This window comes from Chiloscyllium punctatum, chromosome 39 (assembly GCF_047496795.1).
Source record: "Chiloscyllium punctatum isolate Juve2018m chromosome 39, sChiPun1.3, whole genome shotgun sequence".
NCBI lineage: Eukaryota > Metazoa > Chordata > Chondrichthyes > Orectolobiformes > Hemiscylliidae > Chiloscyllium > Chiloscyllium punctatum.
In genome coordinates this window covers 66,472,542-66,499,235 of record NC_092777.1, presented here as the reverse complement: position 1 = coordinate 66,499,235, position 26,694 = coordinate 66,472,542, and the positions used below count along the sequence as shown (strand labels likewise).

The following is a 26,694-nucleotide window of genomic DNA, read 5'->3' as shown; positions in this document are numbered from 1 at the left end:
TGACAACTGCTTCAAAGTATTAATTTGAACAAAGTATTAATTTGAACACGTTATGGCACCACCATAACTCTATCATGTACTATGTTTAATTTCTGATCAATTCTCGTTAACTTAGCTTCCTTACTACATCACAATCGATGCATTTTGCAATCACAGAGATTTCTAGTAACAAAGATTCACTGGTTTTTATTCATTTACAGGATGTAGGTATTGCTGGCTCAGTCAGTATTATTGCCCAGCCCAAATATCCCTGAGTTGGTGGTGGTGAGCTGCCTTCTTCAACGGCAATCCAAGTATATAGGTAAACCAGCTGTGCTTTCAGGGAGAGAGCTCGAAGATTTTGACCTAGGAGGAGTGTGGATAGAAAGAATTGTAAACTTACAAGCCCTGAAAGTATGTGCCCAACTAGGCAAAGATATTAAAAATGTTCATATTAAAATCATTTAGTTAAGAGACAGCTGAGGCAAAGTTGCAGGAACACATATATAAATTGACTGGAAATGTATCAAAGGACTAGGAAACAGCTGATGAAACTATATGAAAAGGGAGATGGGACACGGCCAGGAAACTATAACCAATTACTTCAACATTAACACTAGGTTGATAATAGGATCCTTAATTAAAAATGCAATAGAAAAACACAGAAGCCTAAAATATACTCTAATAGACTGGCGAACACAAATTCCAAAAGGGAATGTAATCTTGACTGATTGTATTGAAGTAGTTGGGCTTTAACAGAAAGGATAGATAAAGATAATAATAACAAATGTGATATATTTGTATTTCAAACAGCCCATTGATAATGTACCAAATTGTAAAAGCGTAACTCGGGTCAGAACTTGTGAAGTCAGAGGACAAGGAGCAGAATGTCAGCAAGTTGGCTACAAGGTGAAAAAAGTGAAGATAGTTACTTGGACTGGAAAATGCTCGGAATTGTTATCCTACAAAATTTGATGTTTGGATATCAATTAAGTAAGATTTGGATTCAGGAATTGGGAGTACAACCTTAAACATTTGCATACTACATCAAATAATGGAGTACAATTAACACAGAGGAGGATACAGAGAAACATGAATAAACTTCCAGAATAATTGTGAAACTGACAAACCAAGTTCAATTTTGGTAACTGATACATTTTATTAGTAAAAAGAACAAGATAGCCACATACTCTTTGAAAGTAACTGTAGCAGGAGGAGAAACAGATTTGGGGACAGAGACACATTAATCACAAAAAGCCATGTTAACAAAGTGGTCAAAAAAATACAGAGATCAATTCTCGAGGGGAAAAATTGAAAAGCCAAGATACTGTTCAACTTATATGGCACCACATAGTCCAAACTGAGCAAGTCACATCCTCATATTAAAGATACCCTCCACAGCATTCCACTGCATTATCACCATGCTAATGGGATGGATTTCAAAGAGAGCGAGCAACTCTAAGCTGTGCATCATTCAGGCACTGCGGATCATCATCATCATCATCATTCGTAGAACTGTACACAAAGAATCTAACAATTTCATGGTCTACTGTTACTATCAATTCAGTGCTTCAACCCTGGATCAATGGAAAGTACAGGAGGGCATGTCAGGGACAGTACCAGGCATATCTAAAAATGAGATGTCAACCTGATGAAATGACATTACAGGGCTATTTAACACCAAATGGCAAGCAAAAGTCAGAGTGAAGCAGTTCCATACCACAAGAGCAGTTCTCAGCTCTGCAGTCCTGCCATATCCAGTCATGAATAGTGTGAATAATAAAACAACTCACTGAAGCCTCCACAAACAGTGTCATCCTCACAATCAGGGAGCCAAACACATCAATGCAAAAGACGAGGCTGATGCCTTCGCAGCAATCTTCAGGCAGAACTGCTGATAGGGTAATCCAGTTTTGCCGCCTCCAGGAGGTCTTAAAGCATTACATATGCCAGACTTCAACCAATTCAATTCACTTCAGGCATTCTCAAGAAAAGGATGAAGGCACCGGATACTGCAAAGGCTGTGGGGTTCAGCCAACATTCCAACTATAATTCCAGATATACTCTGGAATTTGTTGTAGGCCCAGCCAAGCTGCTCCTGTACAGCTACAACATTGGCATCGACCGAACAAATGTGGATAATTGCCCAGGTATGTTCTGTACAGAAAAACTAGGGCAAAATCAATCCGGTCAATTAGTGCCTCAGTCTATTCTTGATCATTAATAAAGTCATGGAAGATGTCAGCAACAGTGCTATCAAGCAACACTTTCTTGGGCTTTGGGGCACAGCAGTTGTGTTGCCCCTACCACAAGGCCAGGTGGTCTGCTTTCAAGTCCTACCTGCTCCATAGGTATTAAATAGTAACTCTGATCGAAAAAGAAAATCTGCACGTGAAATCAAAATTAGGAAAGAACCAAAAAAAAAGGGATTAATGCATTGACAAATAAGTCAAGATGCATTGCTCAGCAATAACTTGCTCCCAGGCACTCAGTTTGGGTTTTTAACATCAACATCAGACAGCACATGAATAGGAAATTGTTCAAACTGAAACAACACCAAAAATGATTAAGTCTCTCAGGGAAAGCTTGCACTTCCACAAACGTCATTTGTTGTATCTGTTGCTCCCGACGCGGTCTCTTTTACATCGGGGAGACTGGTGCCTACTCGCACAGCGTTTTAGGGAACATCTCCGGGACACCCAGACCAATCAACTCCACTGCCCCGTGGCCGAACATTTCAGCTCCTCCTCCCATTCTGCAGAGGAAATGCAGGTCCTGGGCCACCTCGACCACCACTTCCTCACGCCTGGAAGAAGAACACCTCAACGCCAGGGCATCAATGTGGACTTCACCAGTTTCCTCATTTTCCCTCCCCCCACCTCACCCCAGTGCTAACCTGCTAGCTCAGCACCATTTTCATGACCTGTCAAATCTGTCAATCTTCCTTCTCCTCTATCCGCTCCACCCTCCTCTCCGACCTATCAACTTCACCCCCACCTCCATCCATCTATTACACTCTTAGCTACCTTCTCCCCAGCCCCACCCACCTCCCATTTATCTCTCCACCCTGGAGGGTCCCAGCCTCATTCCTGATGAAGGGATCCTGCCCGAAAAATCTATTTTCCTGCTCCTCAGATGCTGCCTGACCTGCTGTGCTTTTCCAGCACCAGTCTAATCTTGACTCTGATCTCCAGCATCTGCAGTCCTTACTTTCGTCAAGTAAATTGGAGCATTGGTCAGGTAGGGTTTGAGCGTCTTAGAAAAGTGAGCAACAGGGAGGGGGAGGAAGGTTAATAAGTTCAGTTTTAAGGTCCAAGAAAGGAAATAGGAAGGAAGGTATTTTCATTTTGGGGAATGCCCAAATGCATTTAGGGCACCTCAGAGTCACTGGGTCTTACATGGAAACAGACCCTTCGGTCCAACTCGTCCATTCCAACCAGATATCCAAAATCAATCTAGTCCCACTTGCCAGCACTTAACCTGTATCCCTCTAAACTTTTCCTATTCATATGCCCATCCAGATGCCTTTTAAATGTTGCAATTGGACCAACCTCCACCACTTCTCCTGGCAGCTCATTCCATACACATACCACCCTGTGTGTGAAAAAGTTGCCCCTTAGGTCCATTTTAAATCTTTCCTCTCTCACCTTAAACCTCTGCTCTGTAGTTTTGGACTCAGCTACCCTGGGGAAATGTCTTTGTCTATTCACCTTAAGTATGCTCTCTCATGGATTTATAACCTTGTTTAAGGTCACCCCTCAGCCTTCGATGATCCAGGGAAAGCAGCCCCAAACTATTCAGTGTCTCCCTGTAATTCAAACCCCCCAACCCTGGCAACATCCTTGTAAAGTTTTTCTGAACTATTTTAAGTTTCACAACTTCCTTTCTATAGCAGGGAGACAAGAATTGCATACAGTATTTCAAAAGTGTCCTAAACAATGTCCTGTACAGCCACATCATCTCCCAACTCCTACATTCAATGCAATGATCAATAAAGCCAACATACCAAATGCCTTCTTCACTACTCTGACTACCAACGACTCTACTTTCAAAAAACTTCTCTAAATCCTTAACACTATGGCAGTCCCAGTCTATGTTTGGAAAGTTAAAATTCCCTACCATAACCACCCTATTATTCTGACAGTTAACGGAGATCTCCTTACAAATTTGTTTTTCCAATTTCCCTCTGACTATTAGGGGGTCTGTAATATAATCCCAATAAGGTGATCATCCCTTTCTTATTTCTCAGTTTCACCCAAATAACTTCCCTGGATGTATTTCCAGGAATATCCTCCCTCAGTACAGCTGTAATGCGATCCCTTATCAAAAAGGCCACTCCCCCTCCTCTCTTGCCTACCTTGCTGTAGCATTTGCGCATGGGAAAAAAATGTCTCAAAAATTTGATTGAGTTTTCTGAAGAAGTGGCAAAGAGGATTGATGAGGACAAAGTGGTAGATGTGATCTATATAGACTTCAGTAAGATGTTCGACAAGGTTCCCCATGGGAGACTGGTTAGCAAGGTTAGAGCACATGGAATATAGGGAGATCTCGCCATTTGGATTTAGAACTGGCTCAAAGGTAGAAGACAGAGGGTGGTGGTGGAGGGTTGCTTTTCAGACTGGAGGCCTGTGACCAGTGGAGTGCCACAAGGATCAGTGCTGGGCTCTCTACTTCTTGTCATTTATATAAATGATTTGGATGTGAGCATAAAAGACATAGGTAGCGAAGAAGGTTACCTCCGATCACAATGGAATCTTGATCAGCCAATGGACTGAAGTGGTGGATGAAGTTTAATTTAGATAAATGTGAGGCACTGCGTTTTGGGAAAGCAAGTCTTAGCAGGACTTATACACCTAATGCTAAGGTCCTAGGGAGCGTTGCTGAACAAAGGGACCTTGGAGTGCAGGTTCATAGCTCTTTGAAAGTACAGTCACAGGTAGATAGGATAGTGAAGGCGGTGTTTGGTATGCTTTCCTTTATTGGTCAAAGTATTGAGTACAGGAGCTGGGAGGTCATGTTGCAGCTGTACAGGACATTGGTTAGGCCACTGTTAGAATACTGCATGCAATTCTGCTCTCCTTCCTATCAGAAAGATGTTGTGAAACTTGAAAGGGTTCAGAAAAAGATTCCCAAGGATGTTGCCAGGGTTGGAGGATTTGAGCTATAGAGAGAGGTTGATTGGTTAGGACTGTTTTCCCTGGAGCATCAGAGGCTGAAGGGTGACCTTATAGAGGTTTATAAAAGCATGAGGAGCGTGGATAGGATAAATAGACAAAGTCTTTTCCCTGGGGTGGGGGAGTCAGACCTAGAGGGCATAGGTTGAGGGTGAGAGGGGAAAGATATCAAAGAGGCCTAAGGGGCACCTTTTTCACACAGGTGATGGTACTGGTATGGAATGAGCTGCCAGAGGAAGTGATGAAGGCTGGTACAATTACAACATTTAAGAAGCATTTGGATGGGTATATGAATAGGAATGGTTTGGAGGGATATGGGCCAGGTGCTGGCAGGTGAGACTAGATTGGGTTGGGATATCTGGTCGGCATGGACGGGTTGGACCAAAGGGTCTGTTTCCATGCTGTACATCTCTATGACTCAACACCTGATCAGGTTCTGGGGATTTATCCACCTTTCTACATTTTAAGACATTCAGCACCTCCTCTTCTGTAACATGGGCATTTTCCAAGATGTCGTGATTTATTTCTCCACGCTCTCTTGTTTCCATATCCTTGTACAGTAAACACTGATGCAAAATACTCATTTAGTAACTCCCCCATTTCCTGTGATTGCATGTGTATGCTGCCTTGGTGATCTTTAAGAGGATCTATTCTCGCCCTAGTTACCCTTTTGACCTTAATGTATGTGTAGAATCCCTTTTAATTCTCCTTAACCCTTTTGCTAAAGCTATCATGTCTCCTTTTTGCTGTCCTGATTTCCCTCTTAAGTATACTTTTACTGCCTTTATACTCTTCGAGGGATTCACTTGCAAAGATAATATCCCTAGAGTATTTAGGCGGGGGGAAAAAAGGTCTACTGACTCTTAGTTATTCATTTGCATTTACCAAATAGACAATTTTGATACCCGCCCTACCGCATATTGTAGGGGCAGCTTCGGTTTGGGTGTGAAAGTAGGCCGAGTGGTTAGCCTACCATTTTATACGTGGCCCTTCAGACAGCTCCAGCGCAGATAAATAAAATCAAGCCCTAGGTCACTCACACACGTTCCTTCACTCATTGATACCATGAGTCTCTATTTGCCATTTCTTTTAAAAAAAAATTCAAGGATACCACCAGAGCAACAGAGGATGCTCTGGATGTCCAGGATGTGTTTGTAATATATTGCGTGTGTGCGCGTGTGTGGTGGGGGGGGGGGCACAGGTGGGGCAAAGTGATAGAACAGAAAATGAGAAAAAGTTGTATATGCCTCAGGAGAGGATAGAAATACTTTTTAAATTAATGTTAATTTTGCATAAAATAAAAGATGAAACATTCTCTCAAAAGTGTCTGAAATGGATGGGTGTTCATTTTTAAAAATATTATAAGAAAGCCGGATACAGAACTACGTCTTCCTTCATTCATAGATCCAGACACAATCACGGTCTCCCCATGTCCACTGAACCATACACAGTGTCCTTATGTCAAGGTCAAAAATACAGCTACACATAACACTGGCCTTCTGTCACTATCTGGCAAAAGTAGAGGTTTTGAAACTCAATGAAGAAAGTCTGATTGTGTCTGTCTGTCTCCCCTCCATAAACATTCATCACTATCTCTTCTAGTTTCTCTCTCAAATCCTTTTCAGCCTGTTAGCAGACCGAACATTAAAAAGGCTTCTTGTTCCCTTCTAATGGTTCAAGGTAGTTGGTACTGGGTTGCCCAGAAATGGCGAAACCTTGGCCCACTTCATCTTTAATTCAATTGCATGATAAAGATTTGAATGAAGCAATACACTATTTAGATTTACTGAAATGCTGCACTGTTTTCAAAGCACATGCAGCAGGATTGCTCATGTTCCACAGCACTGGTGCAGAGCTGTGAGATTATCAATTATGGCCTTGAACACTTGATGGGCTTTTACTCCACAAACATTAGTCACACTGTATATACTCGAGAAATTGTCAGGTTTTTTTAAAACTACATTTAAGGTTAAATTTATGGGGTTGATTATTATACAGATCCACTTTTGAGTGGTTGAAATTCATGCCCATCAACATTCATACCGTATCATGAGCAGAAGCCCAATTGATCTCTAAACAAATAAAGAACGAACTAATTATGGTAATTCTGAAAACACAGAGCAGAGCTGGACGATGGCACATTGATTCATAAATGTTTAACTGTTATCTGTAAAGAACTAGAATCAACTTTTACACAAGGTATGTGGAAAATTACTAATATTTTTGGCCAAGAAGTGGGTGTTGGCTTTTACATGAGATTCACTATTACTCAAATGTATACACTATTCACATCACAAGCCACAAAGTTCCATTGGAGTACAGTTACTGATGAAATGTTAGGGTCTGGGCTACCTTCTTAAAATGTTTTGAGGGGGTCTGGCCTAGTCCATAACACACTGTTTATCTGGCAAGTCCAGTTCAGTTTCCAGTCAGTGGTAACCGCCAGGTTGTTGACAGTGGGTGACAGTGTTGGTAACACCATTGAATGTCAAGGGGCGATCATTAGATTGTTTCTTATTGGTGATGGTCATCGCCTGGTATTTATGTTACTTGTTGCCAGTCAAACCAGCCTGGACACTGTCCAGATCTTGTTGCATTTGAAGAAAGATTGCTTCAGAATCTGAGGCAGTGTAAATGGTACTGAATATTGTGCAATCATCGGTGAACATCCCCACATCTGACCTTTGATGAACCAGCTAAAGTTAGTTGGGCTGAGGACACCACCCTGAGGAACTCCTGCAGAGATGTCCTGGAGTTAAGATGACTGACCTCCATCATTCACAACCACCTTCAATTGTGCCAAATATGACTCTAGCCAACAAATAAGTTTCCCCATGATTCACATCGATTCCAGTTCTACTCATGTTCCTTGATGCCACAAATGGGTTAACTGCTGCCTGACATCAAGGGCAGTAACTTTCCCCTCAGCAATGTTCAAAAGTCTGAAGCAGTTTATCACAGGACTTCACTTCCTCTGTCAAGTTCAAGAAGCAAATAATGTGCAAATGAACATAAGGAAGATAAAGTCAATTCTTTTCTCATAAAAGTAAATGGTGGATTTGTGAAAATTGGCCATCAAGCATCTCTTAATATGACAAAGCCACTAGTCTATTTGCACCTGAACAATGCCATTGGTGGATTCTCCTGTTGTTTCAATGCTTGTTCAGAGGGAAATAAAAAGACCATTTTACAGTCTAGGTTGATGCTGACTTACACGTAACATTAGACGAATGGCATAGCCATTTGCAAATACTGCATTTTACATATGTGCAAAAGAAATGGGTGGAGCTATGGGCTTTACAGTGTGCTCACTTGTCCTGAAGACACTTGACTCTGTCTGGTCAAATGTTGAAAACACTTGATGACAGACTCCTCTATTTGGATCTGTTCAAGGTTGTTTCTTTACCCATGCATTAGGAGCCAAGTTGCAAGCTCTGAAATTGGTTTGCAGATTGTTTTTCTATCTAAGTGGCATGAAGTGCAGGTTCCCATGTACAGCTGGCTGTACAGCACTACATGTGCTATGTTGAAATCCTCCATGCAATCCATATCATCGGCTCACTGAAGCAGAGCTCTGATGAACATGTTCTCTTTGTCAGGGAAGCAACACTTTGCATGAATCTACTGGCACGTTAGAGACTCTGTCCTGCTCTTGCAAAGAGATCTCAAGTACAGAAAGTGAAATTCTTCTTGGTATTTTATGCTAAGGGTGACTTGATTGAAGTGTACAAGAATATTATTGACAAGGTGGATGTGAAAAAAGATATATCCTCTTGGGAGTTGGTCTAGACTACAGGGCAGTCTTGTGGGGTCAGCCTTTTATGTCAGAGGTGAGGAAATGTTTTCAGCCCTCGTAGGGTTGTGAAGTTTGAACTCTCCACCTCAGAAGATGGTGAAAATAGGATAATTTAATATTTTTAAGAGAGAGATGGATTCTTTGTTGGGTAACCTCAGGGTAGATGGGAATCTGAGATTTGAAACACTATTATATCAAACATGATTTTATTCAATGCTGATTAGCCTACTTTGGCTGCTAGTTCATATGCTTGTTTGACATTACTCAAGTTTCACACCCATAAAGGAGTGATGTAAGAAACACTTCCTAGTAAGAAACACTTTCAACTTTACTCTAAGACAAATTCCATGCTCTTTCCAAAGGTCTGTGGGAGGACCTGCCAGATGCTGAGCCTGCTTTTACATGTGATATTTGATTTGTTATCCAACATAGTGTTATTGGAGAAGACTTCCCAAAACGTACTGAACAGAGAGGTTATTGTAGATATTGACCTTGGGACTGTGACATGGCCAAAGGTGGTTGGATACTAGATTTCCATCTTCTTCTGGTTTGTTGTTAGGTTGAAGTGATGAGGCTATGGCGAAGGGATCAACAAGCAACTGAAGAAAAACTGAATGAACTGCAGAATAGAAACAAATTTTAGAAATTGCTGGAAAAGCTCAGCAGGTCTGGCAGCATCTGAGAGAAATCAAAGTTAATGTTTTGGGTTGAGTGACCCTCCCTTGGAGAAACAAGTGAATAATACTGATCATCTTTTCTGATGAGCCATGTCGTACAGAATTGTCCTTCGGTCTTCCTAGCTTCAGTATCAAAAGCTTTGGTCAGATGAATGAAAACCATTCTTCAGGGTTGAAAAAAAAATCACCAACATTTAGTCATGGAACTTACTTCAAATTTGATGTGGTGTATAAGCTGAATGACAATCAATTAAAAACAACCCTTGCATGGATCTTCTTGCACCAGTAACATGTTGTTAGCTTTCAGCAAGGATCCAGCTCATGTTGTAGGAATTATATCGTAAATGTTTCTAGTTCCTTGAAGGTAGGGTCACAGTTAGACAGGGTAGTCAAAAAGGTGTTTGGTACACTTGCCTTTATTGGTCAGTGCATTGAGCATAGGAGTTGGGATGTCATGTTGTGACTGTACATGACATTGGTTGGGCCATTATTGGAAAACTGTGCTCATTTCTGGTGTCCCTGCTACAGGAAGGGAGTTGTGAAGCTTGAAAGGATGCAAAAACATGTAAAAGAATGTTGCCAGTGTTGGAAGATTTGAGCCAAAGTGAGAGGCTCAATAGACTGGAGCTGTTTCCCTGGAGTGTCAGAGGCTAAGGGGTGACCTTGCAGAGTTTTATTAAATCATGAGGGGCATGAATAGGGTGAATAGTCAAGATCTTTTTCCCAGAGTAGGGGAGTCCAAAACTAGATGGCATAGGTTTAAGGTGAGGGGAGAGATTTAAAAGGGACCTCGGGGCAACTTTTTCATGCAGAGAGTGGTGCACATATGGAATGACCTGCCAGAGGAAGTGGTGGAGGCTAGGACAATTACAACATTTAAAAGGCATCTGGATGAGTATATGAACAGGAAGGGTTTAGTGGGATGGTGGGAAATGGGACTACATTAATTTTGGATACCTGGTTGGCATGGATGAGCTGGACTGAAGAGACTGTTTACATTCTGTACATCTCTATGATCCAGAGAGACTGTCAAAAACCATGGGACTTTTTGGTTACAAAGCTACAATATTTTAACTATTAGAGCATCCTCTAGTGACAGTACAAGGAAATGCAGTACTACACATTTCAAGTTCTCCTCACAACTTTGCCCTAGCCAACTATGTAACAATTATTTTTAAAGATGCTCAAGTGTATTAGAGACGTGCCAAGATTTTGGCAGGCCCTTCACCACAGAGGCATAATAGCAAAAAGTGAGTACTATCTCCAAAATAGAGCCTTGGCAGTCACTGCAGTGTATGACAGTAACTTCCAATCTGGTAACTTTTACCACCTTGAAGGGAACGATTTGTAGACACATGATATCATCGTCACCTGCACGTTTCATTTAGGTCTCCTGACTTGAAATTACATCAATGCTGCAGCAAAATCCTGGAACTTCCTGCCTTCAGAACCATGAGTAAAGCTAAAGCCGCAAGGAGGCAGGCTCACTCCATCTTCTGAAAGGCGATAAATGCTGACCTGCAACATCCCACATCCCATGAACAAATTACTACGTCACGTTCAGAAAGATGAAGACTTGATAACAGCAACACAAAAAAATATTTTTAGTCAAGAAATGCAATCAGTAGTATTAAACGGTGTAACATAATTTTGCTCAGTCTGTTCCACATTTCAAATGCTCTTGCCCCAAATTGCAAATTGGGTTGCAAGGGAAGTATGTGCATATTTTGCTCTGTGAATTATCTATTGTAATACCAGCACTGGCTCCTTTACAGAAATGAATTACAGAAAAGAAGTAACGTTTAACATTTCCAATGGCAACTTCAGATTCCAATCAGTCAGATCAAACTGGTCACACAAGACAAAATTTTTAAAAAAGATTTGCATGGATAATGTGCCTTTCAGAACTTCAGCATGGGCTAAAAGACTTTATGGCCAACAAAGGCACATTTGCAGTGTGGAAAGCTCAGCAGCTAACTTGCACATAGCAGGCTTTCATAAACAGCAATGAGATCTTTTGTGATGTTGATTGAAGGATAAATATCAGCCAGAGATTGGGCAGGATCTCTCTATGAATACTGCCATGCAATGATTAAAAACCTAAAAGACTGCAGATCCTGTAAATCAGAAACAAAAGAAATTGCTAGAAAAGTTCAGCAAATCTGGCAGCATCTGTGGAGACAATGCAATGATTAAGTTTGGGTGAAGACTGATAAGGTCATTTGTTAATGTTTCATCTAAAGGGTGTATCACTCCTTCATTACTGCACTGAGAGTCGAAGTCTGGATTTTGTGCTCAAAGCTTTGGAATAGAAATTGAAACCACAACCTCATGATTCAAAATACAGCCACGCCTGTTTTAATCACCTCAGCATTTCCAGCTTAAAATTTTATTTCTATGATTTCTATGTTCCATTACCTAAGCTGTATCTCATTAATTTCATTTAACTTTTTATTGGAAAGCAAGATTGTTAAAATAAGAACTCATAATAACTTGACTAGTATGTAACAGCTTTCATTACTCAGGGTCTTAAAACTACTTGTTTCTTCTAAACTACTTCCTGTTTGCACTGAACTTTTGAGAGGTGCTGAACCCATGACTGAAGTATCATTCCTACAAATGATGTTGTACACCCAGTAGTTTACAATCAGGATACATAAAAAGACAAGGACCATTATCGTGACATTCTAGATAAACATTTTTATTGTGGAATGGTAGGCAGGGGGAAGGGTGAGGGAATGGATTAAAATGCTTAAATATGACAACTTAATTGGGAATCCTTCTCTAAAATGTTCTTCTAACAGAATTTGAAACTCAAATCCAGAAGTTGTTGAATTGATCTAGGGACATACACACAACCAAAGCAAAACCACAATCAATGGGTGTCAGGGGGCAAAATCTCTGCAGCTCAGTTATATCTGGCATATAGAAAGATCTGTTTGTTGGAGGTCAGTCATCTCAGGACACCTCTACAGGAGCTCTTCAACGTAGTGCCCTCAGCCAAACCATCTTCAGCTGCTTTATCAATGACATTCCTTCCATCCGAAGGTCAGAACAGGAGAAGTTCGCTGATGCATAATGTTCAGCACTATTCATGTCTCTTCGGATACTGAAGCAGTCCATGTTCAAATGCAACAAGATGTGGACAATATCCAGGCTTGGGCTGACAGGTGGCAAGTAACATTCGTGCTATATAAATACCAGGCTAAGATCATTTCCAATAAGGAAGAATATAACCACCACCCTTTGATATTCAATGGTCTTACCTTCACCAAATCTCCCACTATCAACATTCTGGGAGTTACCATTAACCAGAAACTCAACTAGACTCACCACAAGAAAATAGTGGCTACAAGAGCAGGTCTGAGGCTAGGAATACTGCTGCGAGAAATTCACCATCCAACTCTCCAAAGCCTGTCAACCATTTACAAGACACAAGTCAGGAGTGTGATGGAATATTCTCCACTTGCCTGGATGGGTGCAACAACATCCTAGAAGCTTGACACCATCCAGGACAAAGCAGCTTGCTTGATTGGCACCACGTTCACAAGCATCAACACACTCCACCACCAACACTCAGTAGCAGTAGGTACTATCTACACGTTGCCCGGCAGAAGTTCAAAGTTCCTCAGACAGTATCTTTCAAATCCACACTCACTTACATCTCAAAGGTCAAAGGCAACAGATACATGGGAATAACATCACTTGCAATTTACCCTCCAAGCCATTCACCATTGCCATTCCTTCAGTGTCAGTGGGTTAAAATCCTGATATTCCCTCCCTAATAAAATTGTGATGTGGAGGTGTCAGTGTTAGAGTGGGGTGGACCAAGTTAAAAATTACATGACACCAGGTTATAGTCCAACAGGTTTTTTTGGAAGTACAAGCTTTCAGAGAACTTCTCCTTCATCAGGTAGCTCATGGGGTAAGATACATAGGCAATTTATAAGCAAAAGATTCAAGTGTCATCAGTGATGCAATGTTTTGACAAATCAAGATGACTGTTAAGTCTTTAATCAGTTAGAATGAGGATGCAGGTTTTGATTGATAGTATGCAAATCTCAGAATAAAATTGTGAGTCAACTGACAGTACATGGAACTGCACTGGTTCATGGAAGCAGCTCACCACCACCTTGTCAAGGACAACTATGGACAGCCAACAATGCTGGCCAGCTAGAGACTTCTACATCCCATGCATGAATAAAACAAATAATTGTAATCAGAACCAGAAAGGATTTTACCAGTTTGTTTGACATTGAAATGTTGCAGTTCTTAGTTTCTGTCACTAGATGGTATAAGCCTAGTAAGCAATGTAAACTGAATGTACTGTAACAGTAATACATATTAGAACTCGCAAGACTACTTCTCCAAACCAGAAGCAACACTTTCAAGAATGAGACATAGTGCTTCGCATCATGAAACAAAATCAGGAGTCCATGCACAACTATTTGCTCAAATGTTTACACATTTTCTCAATGAGCAACTCTGTTGCACTTTGAGGAAAGACAAAGGAAGACAGATTTGCATTCCCTGAGGACAAGGAGAAAAACTGTAAAATACACAGTCACAATGCAGATAAAGACTTTCCTGAAGAGGGGAGATCATAACATAAGTGTGGTGCTAACAAGACCTCTAATTAGGGCAATAGGTAGCATCCTCTGAGGCCAAGAATGAAAAAGAATATGCTGCTGTCTACCCAGTGCCAGAGTGAGGGGAATCTTGTGGTAGCTGGTGAGAAATGTGGAAACAGGGAGGGAAAACCTATTTGTCATGGACCACATGGAAGAAACAAGACAAGCACAAATAGGGAAGGAGTAACTGATATTAGGCCCTATAATGACAAAAAAGGAACTTGGAGGTAAACAATCTTTGGAGCCACGTACAAACTGGTACATGAACAGACAGAACAGGAGAATTAACACATGGGTACAGGGTTAGTTTCAGGCACACAGCACAGAGATTAATTTTCTTTAAACACTGGCACAGATTCTGTTGGGATGGTCTCCACTTCATCAAGGATGGTGCCTTGCTTGGTCCTATTGGGAGATGTAAAACAATTTCAACTAGAATAAGAGGGAAGGAGGAAGGAGTAATCTAATAGAAATTAAGAATCCCAAATGTAAACTAGACAGTGTCCAAGCCATCAAACTGACTTCTTGAGGATTTCAAGACTAGGGAGCATATTTTCAAGGTGAAAATAGAAAGATTTTAAAAAGACACGAAGGCACATTTTTAAAAAAAAAGAGTGGTTCATGTGTGGAATGAAATTCCAGGGGAAGTGATGGATGTGGATACAGTTACAATGTTTAAATGACATTTGGAAAAGTACATGAATAAGAAATGTTTGGAGGGAATGAGCCAAATGCAGGCAGGAGGAACTGGTTTAGTTTGAGATTTATGGTCGGCATGGACTGATTGGACAGAAGGGTCTAATTCGGTGATATGTAACTCTGTGCAAACACATAAAACAGTGACTGGAGTACTCATTTAGTGTGAAGTAAGTTGCTTGTTGATCTTGTTCAAATGCTATGTCTCAACAGTAACAATGCAGCTTAATAACACAAGTTCAACCTTTCTAGCAACAATAATCAAGAACTGAAATGCACTGAATTATCTATGACCATCCCAATCAACTAGGACTACATTCTACATGTTCCTGCTTACCTCTGTATGTCTTTGATGAAGTGCATTGTATTCTTTCTTGAGTTCAGACTCTCGTTCTTCCAACCTACCAACTGAGAAAAAAAGTTAGAATGCTTTCCAAAATGCCAACAAAACCATACCTTGCATCTCAACCTTCAGCCACTGAGTCAGGCCAGAACCAATATTAATGTCCCCTCTCCTCTCACTTATCAAAGAAATTAATCACACTACTGTATTACACTTGTAGTTTCTGGGAGGGATTAAATAACTTCAATTAAAGTATAAACAGCAACATACATTTTTAAAAAATAATAATGGACAGGTATTCATCTTTCACACCTTCAAATGTGCCATTTTACAAATATACTTTGTTTTAATTTTACTTTTTGCATTATCAAATTAAATCATGAAACAAGATTTGCAATTAATTTTAAGCTACTCCAATCCTGAATAAAAACATTAGGAACTATCGATGAAAATACACTCAGTCCTGCCACGTGATGGCAAAACCTGCAATGGCCAGCTGAATTTTCAGTACAAATGAATTTACTTTCAGCAATTACACCATCACGTTTTCCATAATTAGGTCATGTTACAAAACCATTAAATTGATTTATCATTTAATGTGTTTAATAATCAATTTATACAAGTCCAAACAGCAGTCATATACGCTATAAACTTCAGTAATGAAGATTGACATGGAAAACTGATGGAGATATTCTTTAATCAGTGTATACAGCTGATGGGGTAAATCAGCAAAACTGCTGATTTGAACAATATGCATAAAGCTGTTGTACTTTGACCGCAACACAGATATATTTATACTGCTAGCCCAACTCAAATTATTGCAGAATATCAATATACTGAACATCCTGGGGAAGAAGTATAAGGTACTGACGCAGATTTTACTAAATTCATAGATCAGACATAATTGTTATTTGCTACAGGTCAGTAGTAGTACTCTCGTCAGTCCAGAGACTTTGAGGACATTATCTAAAACACTTGGGTGGGCCAATGAAAAAATATGGAAATTATGCTAACCCAAGGCCCTGTGAGATCCCTCAGATGGAAATAAAGACCCCCCACAGGATTCTCCCCCATCCTATCCAATGCCTATCATTCCAAGCAAAAAGTAAAATATCTTATCCGACCATCAACTCATTGCTAATTGTGGAAGTTTGCAGTACACAAAAAGAGCGGATATATTTCCCACATTACAACAATGACAATACTTAAAGTACTAATCTTGCTGTTAAGCACTCTAATATCTGTTTTACTGTCCTATTAATAACAGCCATTCTGATGGTTCAGTTTTTGTAATAAAAGTTACAAGAAAGCATGGAAGTTAAATCCACTTTATTAGAATTCAGTTCAATATTATAGATACAATTCGAATTTTGCAAGAGGATAAGTTATGCCCCATGACAGCAATCAGACTCAGTAACGTGAATATGAAACATTATTAAAAATCTTTAAGACGTGCGCCATAAAATGAAGTCATAAGTCTCAAAAGCTTTGTGTCTCTACCCTGTGCTGTTACTTATGAGTGCAACAATATAGTGGTTATTTCCCTGAACAAAGTAATTCAGATCTAAGTCCAAACACAACGATAGTAGCTGATAATTAAATCTGGAATAAAAAGATAGTATCTGTTACGGTGATCATAAAATAACAAACTGTCATTAAAACCCATGCCCTTCAGGGAAGAAATTTGTTTTTAAATATATAATTACATATAACTGTGCCATCACTTTTGTTACATTGGAATCCAAACTAGAGGGCGTGAAAATTTAACGGGAGGCGGCCATTTAGCTCAAGCCTGTTGAGACATTCAATGAGGTCATGTCTGTACATTCATCCCGCATCTCTTAATAGCTCTGGTTAGCAGAAAAAGAAGATAATAGCAATAAACTCAAAATGGAATCCAGTGGAATTTCCCCAGAGTGACAAGAAGATGGACTCTAGATGTTGTTACCAGAAAGAGAAGTTGAGGTGAATGTCAGATACATCTAAGAGGAAACTGGAGAAGCAAGTGAGGCAGAAACAAATAAAAGTGTACTGACAGAATTAGATAAAGGGGTTAGTAGCAGATTCATGTGCAGCATGAAGATTAGCACCAACCACTTGCATCAAATATCCTGTTTCTGAATTCTGCAAATTCTATGCACATCTTTGTAAAATTGTCCAGAACATCTCCAGTTCTAGACAGACAAATAGGCTAAGTGAAAGCACACTGATGATTTCAAATGAGAGTCAACCAGGAGACACCAACTTGTAACTTGCTGTTCCTGAGAGGAAAATAGGAATTTGTACATTTCAGACTGCAAAGCACTTCCTAACGATGAAGCAATGTGGGGTAATTGATTCACAGCAATGATGCAAGTTTTGAACTTCAGGGTCTCAATTAGCTGCAACCACTCCATTCAATTCAGATAAATGATTATCACTGGGAAGTACCTACAATAATACACTGATGAGTTAATTTGCTGGGTGGAGCCTGGTGCACATTGAGGCCAATGAAACAGAGAAGACTGAAATGCATTAATCATATGATGTATTAATTCAAGAGTTGCAAAGCATTTATATTTTTATTTGTTTAGAATAATTTTCTTGACTGGCTGAACACACTGCAGCTGTGGGTGTGGGAAACCTCTACTTCTTAGTCATTGCTAGTGCCTCCCTAACCTAGAACGGATTTTCACCTCTCCTGGCCTGTTTCCCAAACTTGAGACTGCACTGCAGCTTCTTCTTTTGAACACAGGCTGAGAGAAGGTGTGAGGAGTAGGTCTGGAAACAGTTTCTGTCCACATCCTTTTCACACACTGTCCTTGAAGAAAACTTATTTCTCAGTGAAGTTTTGTTCGTAGATTAAGTTTGATAGGTTCTCTTACCATCCACTTTTTTTTTCACTGTCGAGCTATGACGGCTCATGAGGCTGGGAAGGAAGGGAACACCACAGGATAAATAATTTATAGCATTGGGGAACAGGATTGGAGGTTGGTGAGAGACATGAGAGGTATGCTAACAGCACTGGAACAAGGGTGGATTGGTGATAAAATGGGGATGATTTGAGAGAGATGAAAGTAATTGAAAATAATACAACATGACAAGAAAGGTTGTGAGATGAGAAGCCCAAGTTCCACCGAAATAAGAATACTAATTTCACCAAAAATGTTTCGCAGTTCTACTGGTTCAATATAAACCTATGGTGTTCTAATATCTTACATAAATATTTATTGGAACAAAGGACACATGTTTCTTCATTATTCCAGTTAGATATGATTTGAGATGTGAGAAACCTTAATGATAACTGTTATACCTTGATAATTAAAATCAAAAACTTCCCTGACACAACTGCCTCATTAAGATTGTTCTCAGTTGGGATCCTTAACCTCCTCTGTTATCCTCTCTTTGGTGATTCAGATTCAAGATCAGCTCTTACTCTCTCTCCTGCGTTTACTTCCCATCTTTGCTCTCTAAAGCTATTCATCTACTGTGGAGAGAAAGCAGAAGTAATGTTTCAGGTCTTGTGACCCTTCTGCTCAGTTTGTCCAGCAATTGCTGATTTTTGTTACTGATGAGATAATCTCTGATCATTTCTAAATATCACTCTCTATTTGCATTCACTTCCCCACTCCCAAGTGAGCTCGATCCTGGAAACATCTCCCAACTTTTCAACTACATACAGAGAATCTCTCATTGCCCATAGTATTCAGGGATGTATAGGTTAGGTGCATTGTTCAGGAGTAAATACAGGATAATAGAGTCTGGGTGGGTTACTCTTTGGCCTTGTTGGGCAGAAGGACTGTTTCTATACTGTAGGGATTCTATGATTCTACACAGAATACTGGAGAAACTCAGTAAATCTGGCAGCATTGGTGGAGCAAGAAACAATTAATGTTTCAAACCAAAGATGAATCTTCTTCAGTTAGCCCACCACATCTAACATCCTCTAAGGTTCTCCCTCTTCTTTACCTTGAATGAATATTTTTCATCAGTTTCTCCCCTCAATTCTTCTCTTTGCTCATTCCATCAATGGAATCCATTCTTGTTCTTTCCAACCTTTTGTTGTTGAACTGCTGATCACTCAATTTCCCTTGTTGATTCCTATGATAAATTGCATTATCAATCTTTCTCTGTCCTCAGGTGATGTCCTCCTTTCCTTCAAATCCTCCTTCATCACTACTCTCCTTATAAAACCAACCTTGACCAATAAAGCTCTTGCAAACTGCCATCTCCAAGCTCCTTTTCCTCTCCAAATCATTAAATGTCTTAAAGCAGAGAAAATGCTGGAGAAACTCTGCAGGTAGGGTGATGGCAGTATCTGTGATGACAGAACAGATTTATATTACAAATCCAGTGTGACTCATTGTACAGTTCCGCAGAGTCATATCGGATACAAAACATTGACTGTTTCTTTTTGTCAGGCCTGCTAAATTTCACCAGCATTTTCTTTTTTGATTTCAGATATCCATCACCTGCAGTATTGTATTTTCACTGAACACATTGTTGCCTCACAACCTCTTTCTTGAATCCTTCTTATCTGTTTTGTGCCCTGTCACAATTACAAATCACTGATGATAACCGTGTCAAGATAACTTTCTCCTCCGACTGGAGGGGTGAATTAGGAACAAAACATAGGAATTAGGATCAGGTGTAGGCGATTCAACCCTTCAAGCCCATTCCACCATTTAACATGATCATGGCTAATCTTAATTGCTAGGTGGTAGAGATTTTAGATAAGGGGCAGGAGGTCTAATGGAGAAAATCTTTCTTCGAGAAGGTGATGGGCTATTTGGAACTCACTGCCTTAAAAGGGTAGGAGAAGCAGGAACCATTTAACATTTAAGTACTTTGATGAATACTTGAAATACCATAGTAAACGAGCTGTGGACTCGGTACTTATAACTGAGTAAATGGGTGCTTGATGATTCATGCAGACACAATAGGCCGAAGGGACTCTTCTCATGCCATGCTGCAGTACTCTGACACTATATTCTATATCTGAGTTGACTGGGCCTAAAGTAAACTATCCTCATCCTGTATGCAGACTTCGATGTAAGTGACCACTAAATTCTGCCCGATGTCATTCTACTATTTTGCTAGAGACATAAAAAAAACTGCAGATGCTGGAATCCAAGCAGGAGACTGGAAGAACACAGCAAGCCAGGCAACACTATTTTGCGACAAAGTGGGAATGAACATGAAAAAAAAAACCAAGACCAACAGATTCTGGAAATCTGAAAGATCAGTTCTGAGCAAGGGTCACCTACCTCGAAACGTTAATGGTTTTCCTTCCACAGATGCTGCCAGATCTGCTGAGTTTCTCCAGCAATTTCTGTTTGCATTTGTTTGGGAATGAACATGGCCTGGCTTCAATGCTATCTCCCCTATCTCTCTTTATCTCATCTGCAGTGAACTTAACTTCTCAATCTTGCACTGTTACCTCTAGTGCAAACTCCTGACCCCATTCAAGAGTGTGCCCTTGCCTCTTCCTCAGCTATATAGTGCCTCTAAGCAACATCAAACCAAATCATGGCATCACTTTCCACATGTGCACTTAAATCCAACTGCCCCATTCCTCCACTTTTCTTGCCCTCTCTGCCATGACTAAATTATTATACTGCTTCCTTGATATCTAGTATTAAACAGAGATTTCTCCCAATATTTGAAAATGTAAGCGGAGGTCTTTTGTTCATCCTCACAAAATCTGTTGTTTAGTTGCTACTGACTCCACCCTCTTCTTGAGACGATTTGAGGCTGAGTACAACTCTATGGAGAAAGTGAGGACTGCAGATGCTGAGGATCAGAGCTTAAAAATGTGTTGCTGTAAAAGCGCAGCAGGTCAGGCAGCATCAAAGGAGAAGGAGAATCGACGCTTTCGGGCATGAGCCCTTCTTCAGGAATGAGGAGGGTGTGCCAAGCAGGCTAAGATTACAAGTAGGGAGGAGGGACTTGGGGGAGGGGCGTTGAAAATGTGATAGGTGGAAGGAGGTTAAGGTGCGGGTGACAGGCCGGAGAGGGGGTTGGGGCGGAGAGGTCGGGAAGAAGATTGCAGGTCAAGAAGGCGGTGCTGAGTCTGAGGGTTGGGACTCCCCCTTTTCTCAGTCCCAACCCTCAGACTCAGCACCGCCTTCTTGACCTGCAATCTTCTTCCCGACCTCTCCGCCCCAACCCCCTCTCCGGCCTGTCACCCTCACCTTAACCTCCTTCCACCTATCGTATTCCCAACGCCCCTCCCCCAAGTCCCTCCTCCCTACCTTTTATCTTAGCCTTCTTGGCACACCCTCCTCATTCCTGAAGGGCTTATGCCCGAAAGCATCGATTCTCCTTCTCCTTTGATGCTGCCTGCCCTGCTGCGCTTTTCCAGCAACACATTTTTTTGAGTACAACTCTATGTTGGCTACAAACTAGCTGGAAATATACCTTCGCTAAGATAATTTATTTTCACCTCTGGAATATGATACAGCCTTGTCCTTGCCTCAGTTTATGTGATGTTGAAATCCCAAAGCCTTTTCTTACTCAGGACTGGATTATTCTAGTACATGGAACAGCTTTAATCATCCACCCAGAACAATTAAAATGCACTACATGAAAGGTTTTCAAACTAACAAAAAGAACTATAGAATCCCTTCAACAGAGAAGCAGACCATTCAGCCCATTGAATCCAAACAGACCTTTCGAAGAGCATCCCCCCATTTTCACCCCCTTACCCTATCCACATAACCCCACATTTACCATAGCCAATCCACCTAACCTGCACATCTTTGGCATGTGGGGCGAAAACCACAGCACCCTGAGGAAACTCATGCAGACACGCAGAGAATGTCTTTGTGGAGTTTGCACAGTTGCCGGAGGGTGGCATCAAACCTGGGTTCTTTGTGCTGTGCGGCAGCAGTGCTAACCACTGTACCATCGTGTCACTCCATAACATCCCTGCATAAAAACAGAATTACTATCAAGTTTGTGAAATTGCACCTTATTTATTTAGGTGAAAAAGTCAACATTACAAATCAACACACTCTTTATATTCATAGAGCAATCATATTGCAAGGCTGAGTTTCAGACCACACCTGAAAAAAACTGATGAAGTATTCTGGATCCCATGATGTATGCGTCACAAACTTGAGGCAGTTCAAAACTCTGATGTGTGTCTGGACTCTCACCAGGTTTCATTCATCCACCTCCCTATGCTCACCATATTACATTAGAGAAAGCAAACAGGTGATGGATAGAATTATGGCCAATATTTATACAATCTAACTTTTATTTACAAACTGAAACATTATAAATATTAGCACTTAACATACCAGTTACAATGAATGCTTATTTGTTTCTCTAAGTGAAACAATATAGTAATGGTCTCCACCTGCATATAATTAAGCAGAATTGATACACAATGAACATACTGATCTATGTTAACTCCCAGTTTAGCAATACTCAACCTTAACATTATTGTCCATGGTTATGTAATTCTCCATAGTCTTTCTCCCCCTTATTTCTAATGCACACATTATTGCCTGTTTCAGGCCTCTTTAGCATTTTCAGTACAATTTTAATTACTCTCACTCAAATTCCCTTCTCAACGCTTGTCTTTCTACTTCTCCTTCCTTTGTCCTTAAAACATTTCTGTGACCAAGATTCTTAAATAATATACTGTAAAATGTTGTTCGATCTTATAATCCATCATGAGACATTTTATTTACATACAATGGCAAAGGGAGGAACTTGAAGCAGTCAGCAGCATCCATTAAAAAGAAACAAAAGGAACTAAAGTCAGAAAAAGATCTGGGAGTTTCATAGTTTCAAGCAGCAAGAGGAAAGTTTTCAAGTTCGAGTTACATAGCTCATTGTGGAAAAAGTGACATCATAGGCAAACAGGAAATAGATTAATTTGCGGTTATTTTGTTCAGTCATCTATCGATATTGACCTAATTTTATTAGCAAACAATCCAACTAATACATGGCAGGGCAGCTCAGCCAAGACAACGCTCATGTTGTGGCATACAGGGAATTGTGGTTGCTTAATATGTCACCAACTGTGGGAACCTGAGCTCTAAGTTTCAGAACTACAGCAATGGCTGAATTCAACGTGCTATATCTGTGAAGCTAAGACTCAGGTGGAGAACATGTACATTGCATCAGCCTTCATAGTGGAAGACAGTAGTACCATACCAGAACTTCAAAAAAGTCACAGACAAAAGAGAGTGTCGTTGCCATCACAGAGGAGGTGGTGCTGGGCAAGCTTGGAGGTCTGAATGTGGATAAGTCACCTGGATTGGATGGGCTACACCTCAGGGTTCTGAAGGAGAGCACTGAGGAGATTCTAGAGGTATTTGTGATGAACTTTCAAGAATCACTGCAATCAAGGAGGGTCCTAGAGTACTGGAAAATGACTAATGTAACATCTCCATTTAAGAAGGGAGGAAGGCAGAAATTGAGAAATTATAGGCTGATTAGCTTGACCAAGGTCGTTGGTAAGATTTGAGAGTCCATTTTTAAAAGGATGAGATGGCAGATTACTTGGAAGTGCATAGTAAAATAGGGCTAAGTCAGCACAGCTTCATCAAGAGAAGGTCATGTCTGACAAATCTATTAAAATTCTTTGAGGGGGTAACAAGCAACTGACAAAGGAGAGCCAATGGATGAGATCCATTTGAATTTCCAGAAGGCCTATGACAAGGTGCCGCAGAGGAGACTGCCAAATAAGAGCCCATGGTGTTAGAGGAAAGATACTGGGATAGATACCAGACTGGCTGACTGGCAGAAGGCAAAGAATGGGAATAAAAGGGGTCTTTTTCAGGGTGCCAGCCAACGACGAGTGCAGTTCCACAGGGATCAGTAATGGGATTATAACTATTCAACATTGCACATTAAGGATCTGGATGAAGGAACAGAAGGCAATATTACTAAGTTTGCAGATGACACAAAGACAGGTAAAGGGACAGGTAGTGTTGAGGACACAGGAAGGCTGGAGGAGGACTTGGATAGACGAGGCAAATCAGCAAAGTGGCAGGTGGAATGCAGTGTGGCGAAGTGTCAGGTAAGCACTTTAGTAGCAAGATTAGAAGTACAGATTATTTTCAAAATGGGGAATGGCTTCTCAAATTTGAAGCACAATTGCACTTAGCTGTCCAGATTCAGGATTCTTTACAAGTTAACATGCAGGTTCAGTGGGTAGTTAGCAATGCTAGCATTCATTTCAAGATGGCTAGAATACAAGAGCAGAAACATGCTGCTCAGGCTACAAGACTTTGATCAGACTGCAGATGTAATATTGTGAGCAGTTTTGATTCCTATATCTAAGGAAGAACATGTTAGGCTTGGAGGGAATCCAAAGGGGTTTCACAAGAATGAAGGACTTCTCATGTGAGGTAGATAGACAGGCAGGAGGCTGGAAGAACACAGCAAGCCAGGCAGCATCAGGAGGTGCAGAAGTTGACATTTCAGGTGGTAACCTTTCTTCTGGACTGGGGTTGCGTGTAGGGGGAGCTGCAGATCAAGGATGTGGCAGGGGCAGGGTGGTGAAATGGGAATAGGTGAAGACAAGTAGAGGATTCAACCTGGTTTGTCAGTGAGAGGAATTAATCCGGTTGGTGGCAGGGAGCAGGAGGCGGCGGGAAGGGAGGTTATTTGAAATTGGTGAACTCAAGGTTGAGTCCTCCGGCTATCGACTGCCGAGGTGGAAGATGAGGTGTTGTTCCTCCAATTTGTGGTGTGGTTTGTTGTAGAAATGCATACGGTCAAGCACCACTGCTGGGCCCACAGGGACTGACTGGACTTTCAAGTCACCGCCCATTTCAATTCTCCTAACCACTGCCTTTCTGACATGACCCCAATACTTGGCCTCCTCTATTGCCACAACAAACCACACCGCAAATTGGAGGAACAACACCTTAATTTCTACCGGGGCAGCCCACAGCCCGGAGCACTCAATGTTGAGTTCTCTAATTTCAAATAACATCGAACATAACAGTGCAATACAGCCCCTTCGGCCCCCGATATTGCGCCGATCTGTGGAACCAATCTGAAGGCTTTCTATTGTACACTATTCCATTTTCATCTGTATTTTATCCAATGACCACTTAAATGCCCTTAAGGTTGGCAAGTCTACTGTTGTTGCAGGCAGAGCATTCCATACCCCTACTACTCTCCGAGTAAAGAAACTACCTCTGACATCTGTCCTATATTTATCACTCCTCAATTTAAAGCTATTTCCCCTCGTGCTAGCCATCAGAGGAAAAAGGCTCTCACTATCCAACATATCTAACCCTCTGATTATCTTATATGTCTCAATTAAGTCACCGCTCAACTCTCTTCTCTCGAAGAAAAAACAGCCTCAAGCCTTTGCTCATAAGACCTTCCCTCCATACCAGACAACATCTTAGTAAATCTGCTTTGAACCCTTTTCAAAGCTTGCACATTCTTCCTATAATGCGGTTACCAGAACTGTATGCTAGACTCCAAGTGCAGCCACACCAGTTTTGTACAGCTGCAATATGACCTCATGGCTCCGAAACTCATTCCCTCTACCAATAACAGCCTTCTTAACAACCCTATCAACCTGGGTGAACTTTCAAAAATGTATGTACAAGGACACAGATCTCTCTGTACATTTACAGTACCAAGAATCTTACCATTCACCCAATACTCTTTATTCCTGTTGCTCTTTCAATCTCACACTTTTCCGCATTAAACTCTATATGCCATCTGTCAGCCCAGCTCTGCAGCTTATCTACATCCTTCTGTAACCTGCAACATCCTTCAGCACTGTCCACAACTCCACTGACCTTAGTGTCATTCACAAATTTACTAACCTATCCTTCTATGCCCTCATCGAGGTAATTTATAAAAACGATAAACAGCAATGTACCCAAAACAGATCCTTGTGGTACACCATCTAGTAAGTGAACTGCTGGATGAGCATTTCCCGTCAACCACCACCCTCTGTCTTCTTTCAGCTAAACAATTTCTGATCCAAACCGCTAAATCACCCTCAATCCCATGCCACCGTATTTTCTACAATAGCCTACCCTGGGGAACCTTATCAAATGCCTTACTGAAATCCATATACACATACATCAACCGCTTTACCCTCATTCCTCTGTCTGGTCACCATCTCAAAGGACTCAAGGTTTGTAAGGCACAACCTAGCCTTCACAAAACAGTGTTGACTATCCCTAATCAACTTACTATTTTCTAGATGATTATAAATCTCATCTCTTATAACCTTTTCCAACATTTTACCCACAACTGAAGTAAGGCTCACTGGTCTATAAGTACCAAGGTTGTCTCTACATCCCTTCTTGAACAAGGGGACAACTTTTGCTATCCTCCAGTCTTCTGGCACTATTCCTGTACACAATGACGACACGAAGATCAATACCAAAGGCTCGGCAATCTCCTCCCTGGCTTCCCAGAAAAT

General features: G+C 40.9%; 1 protein-coding gene across 2 annotated transcripts in view; it reads right to left on the bottom strand.

Moving 5' to 3' along the window:
- LOC140464167 (C-Jun-amino-terminal kinase-interacting protein 4-like) overlaps positions 1 to 26,694 on the bottom strand; it is a 277,366-nt gene that overhangs the window by 143,102 nt on the left and 107,570 nt on the right. For both annotated transcript variants that reach the window (XM_072558981.1, XM_072558982.1), the window contains exon 3: positions 15,291 to 15,361. In XM_072558981.1, coding sequence (XP_072415082.1) covers positions 15,291 to 15,361 — 71 coding nt within the window. The remainder of the gene's footprint in view (positions 1 to 15,290; positions 15,362 to 26,694) is intronic.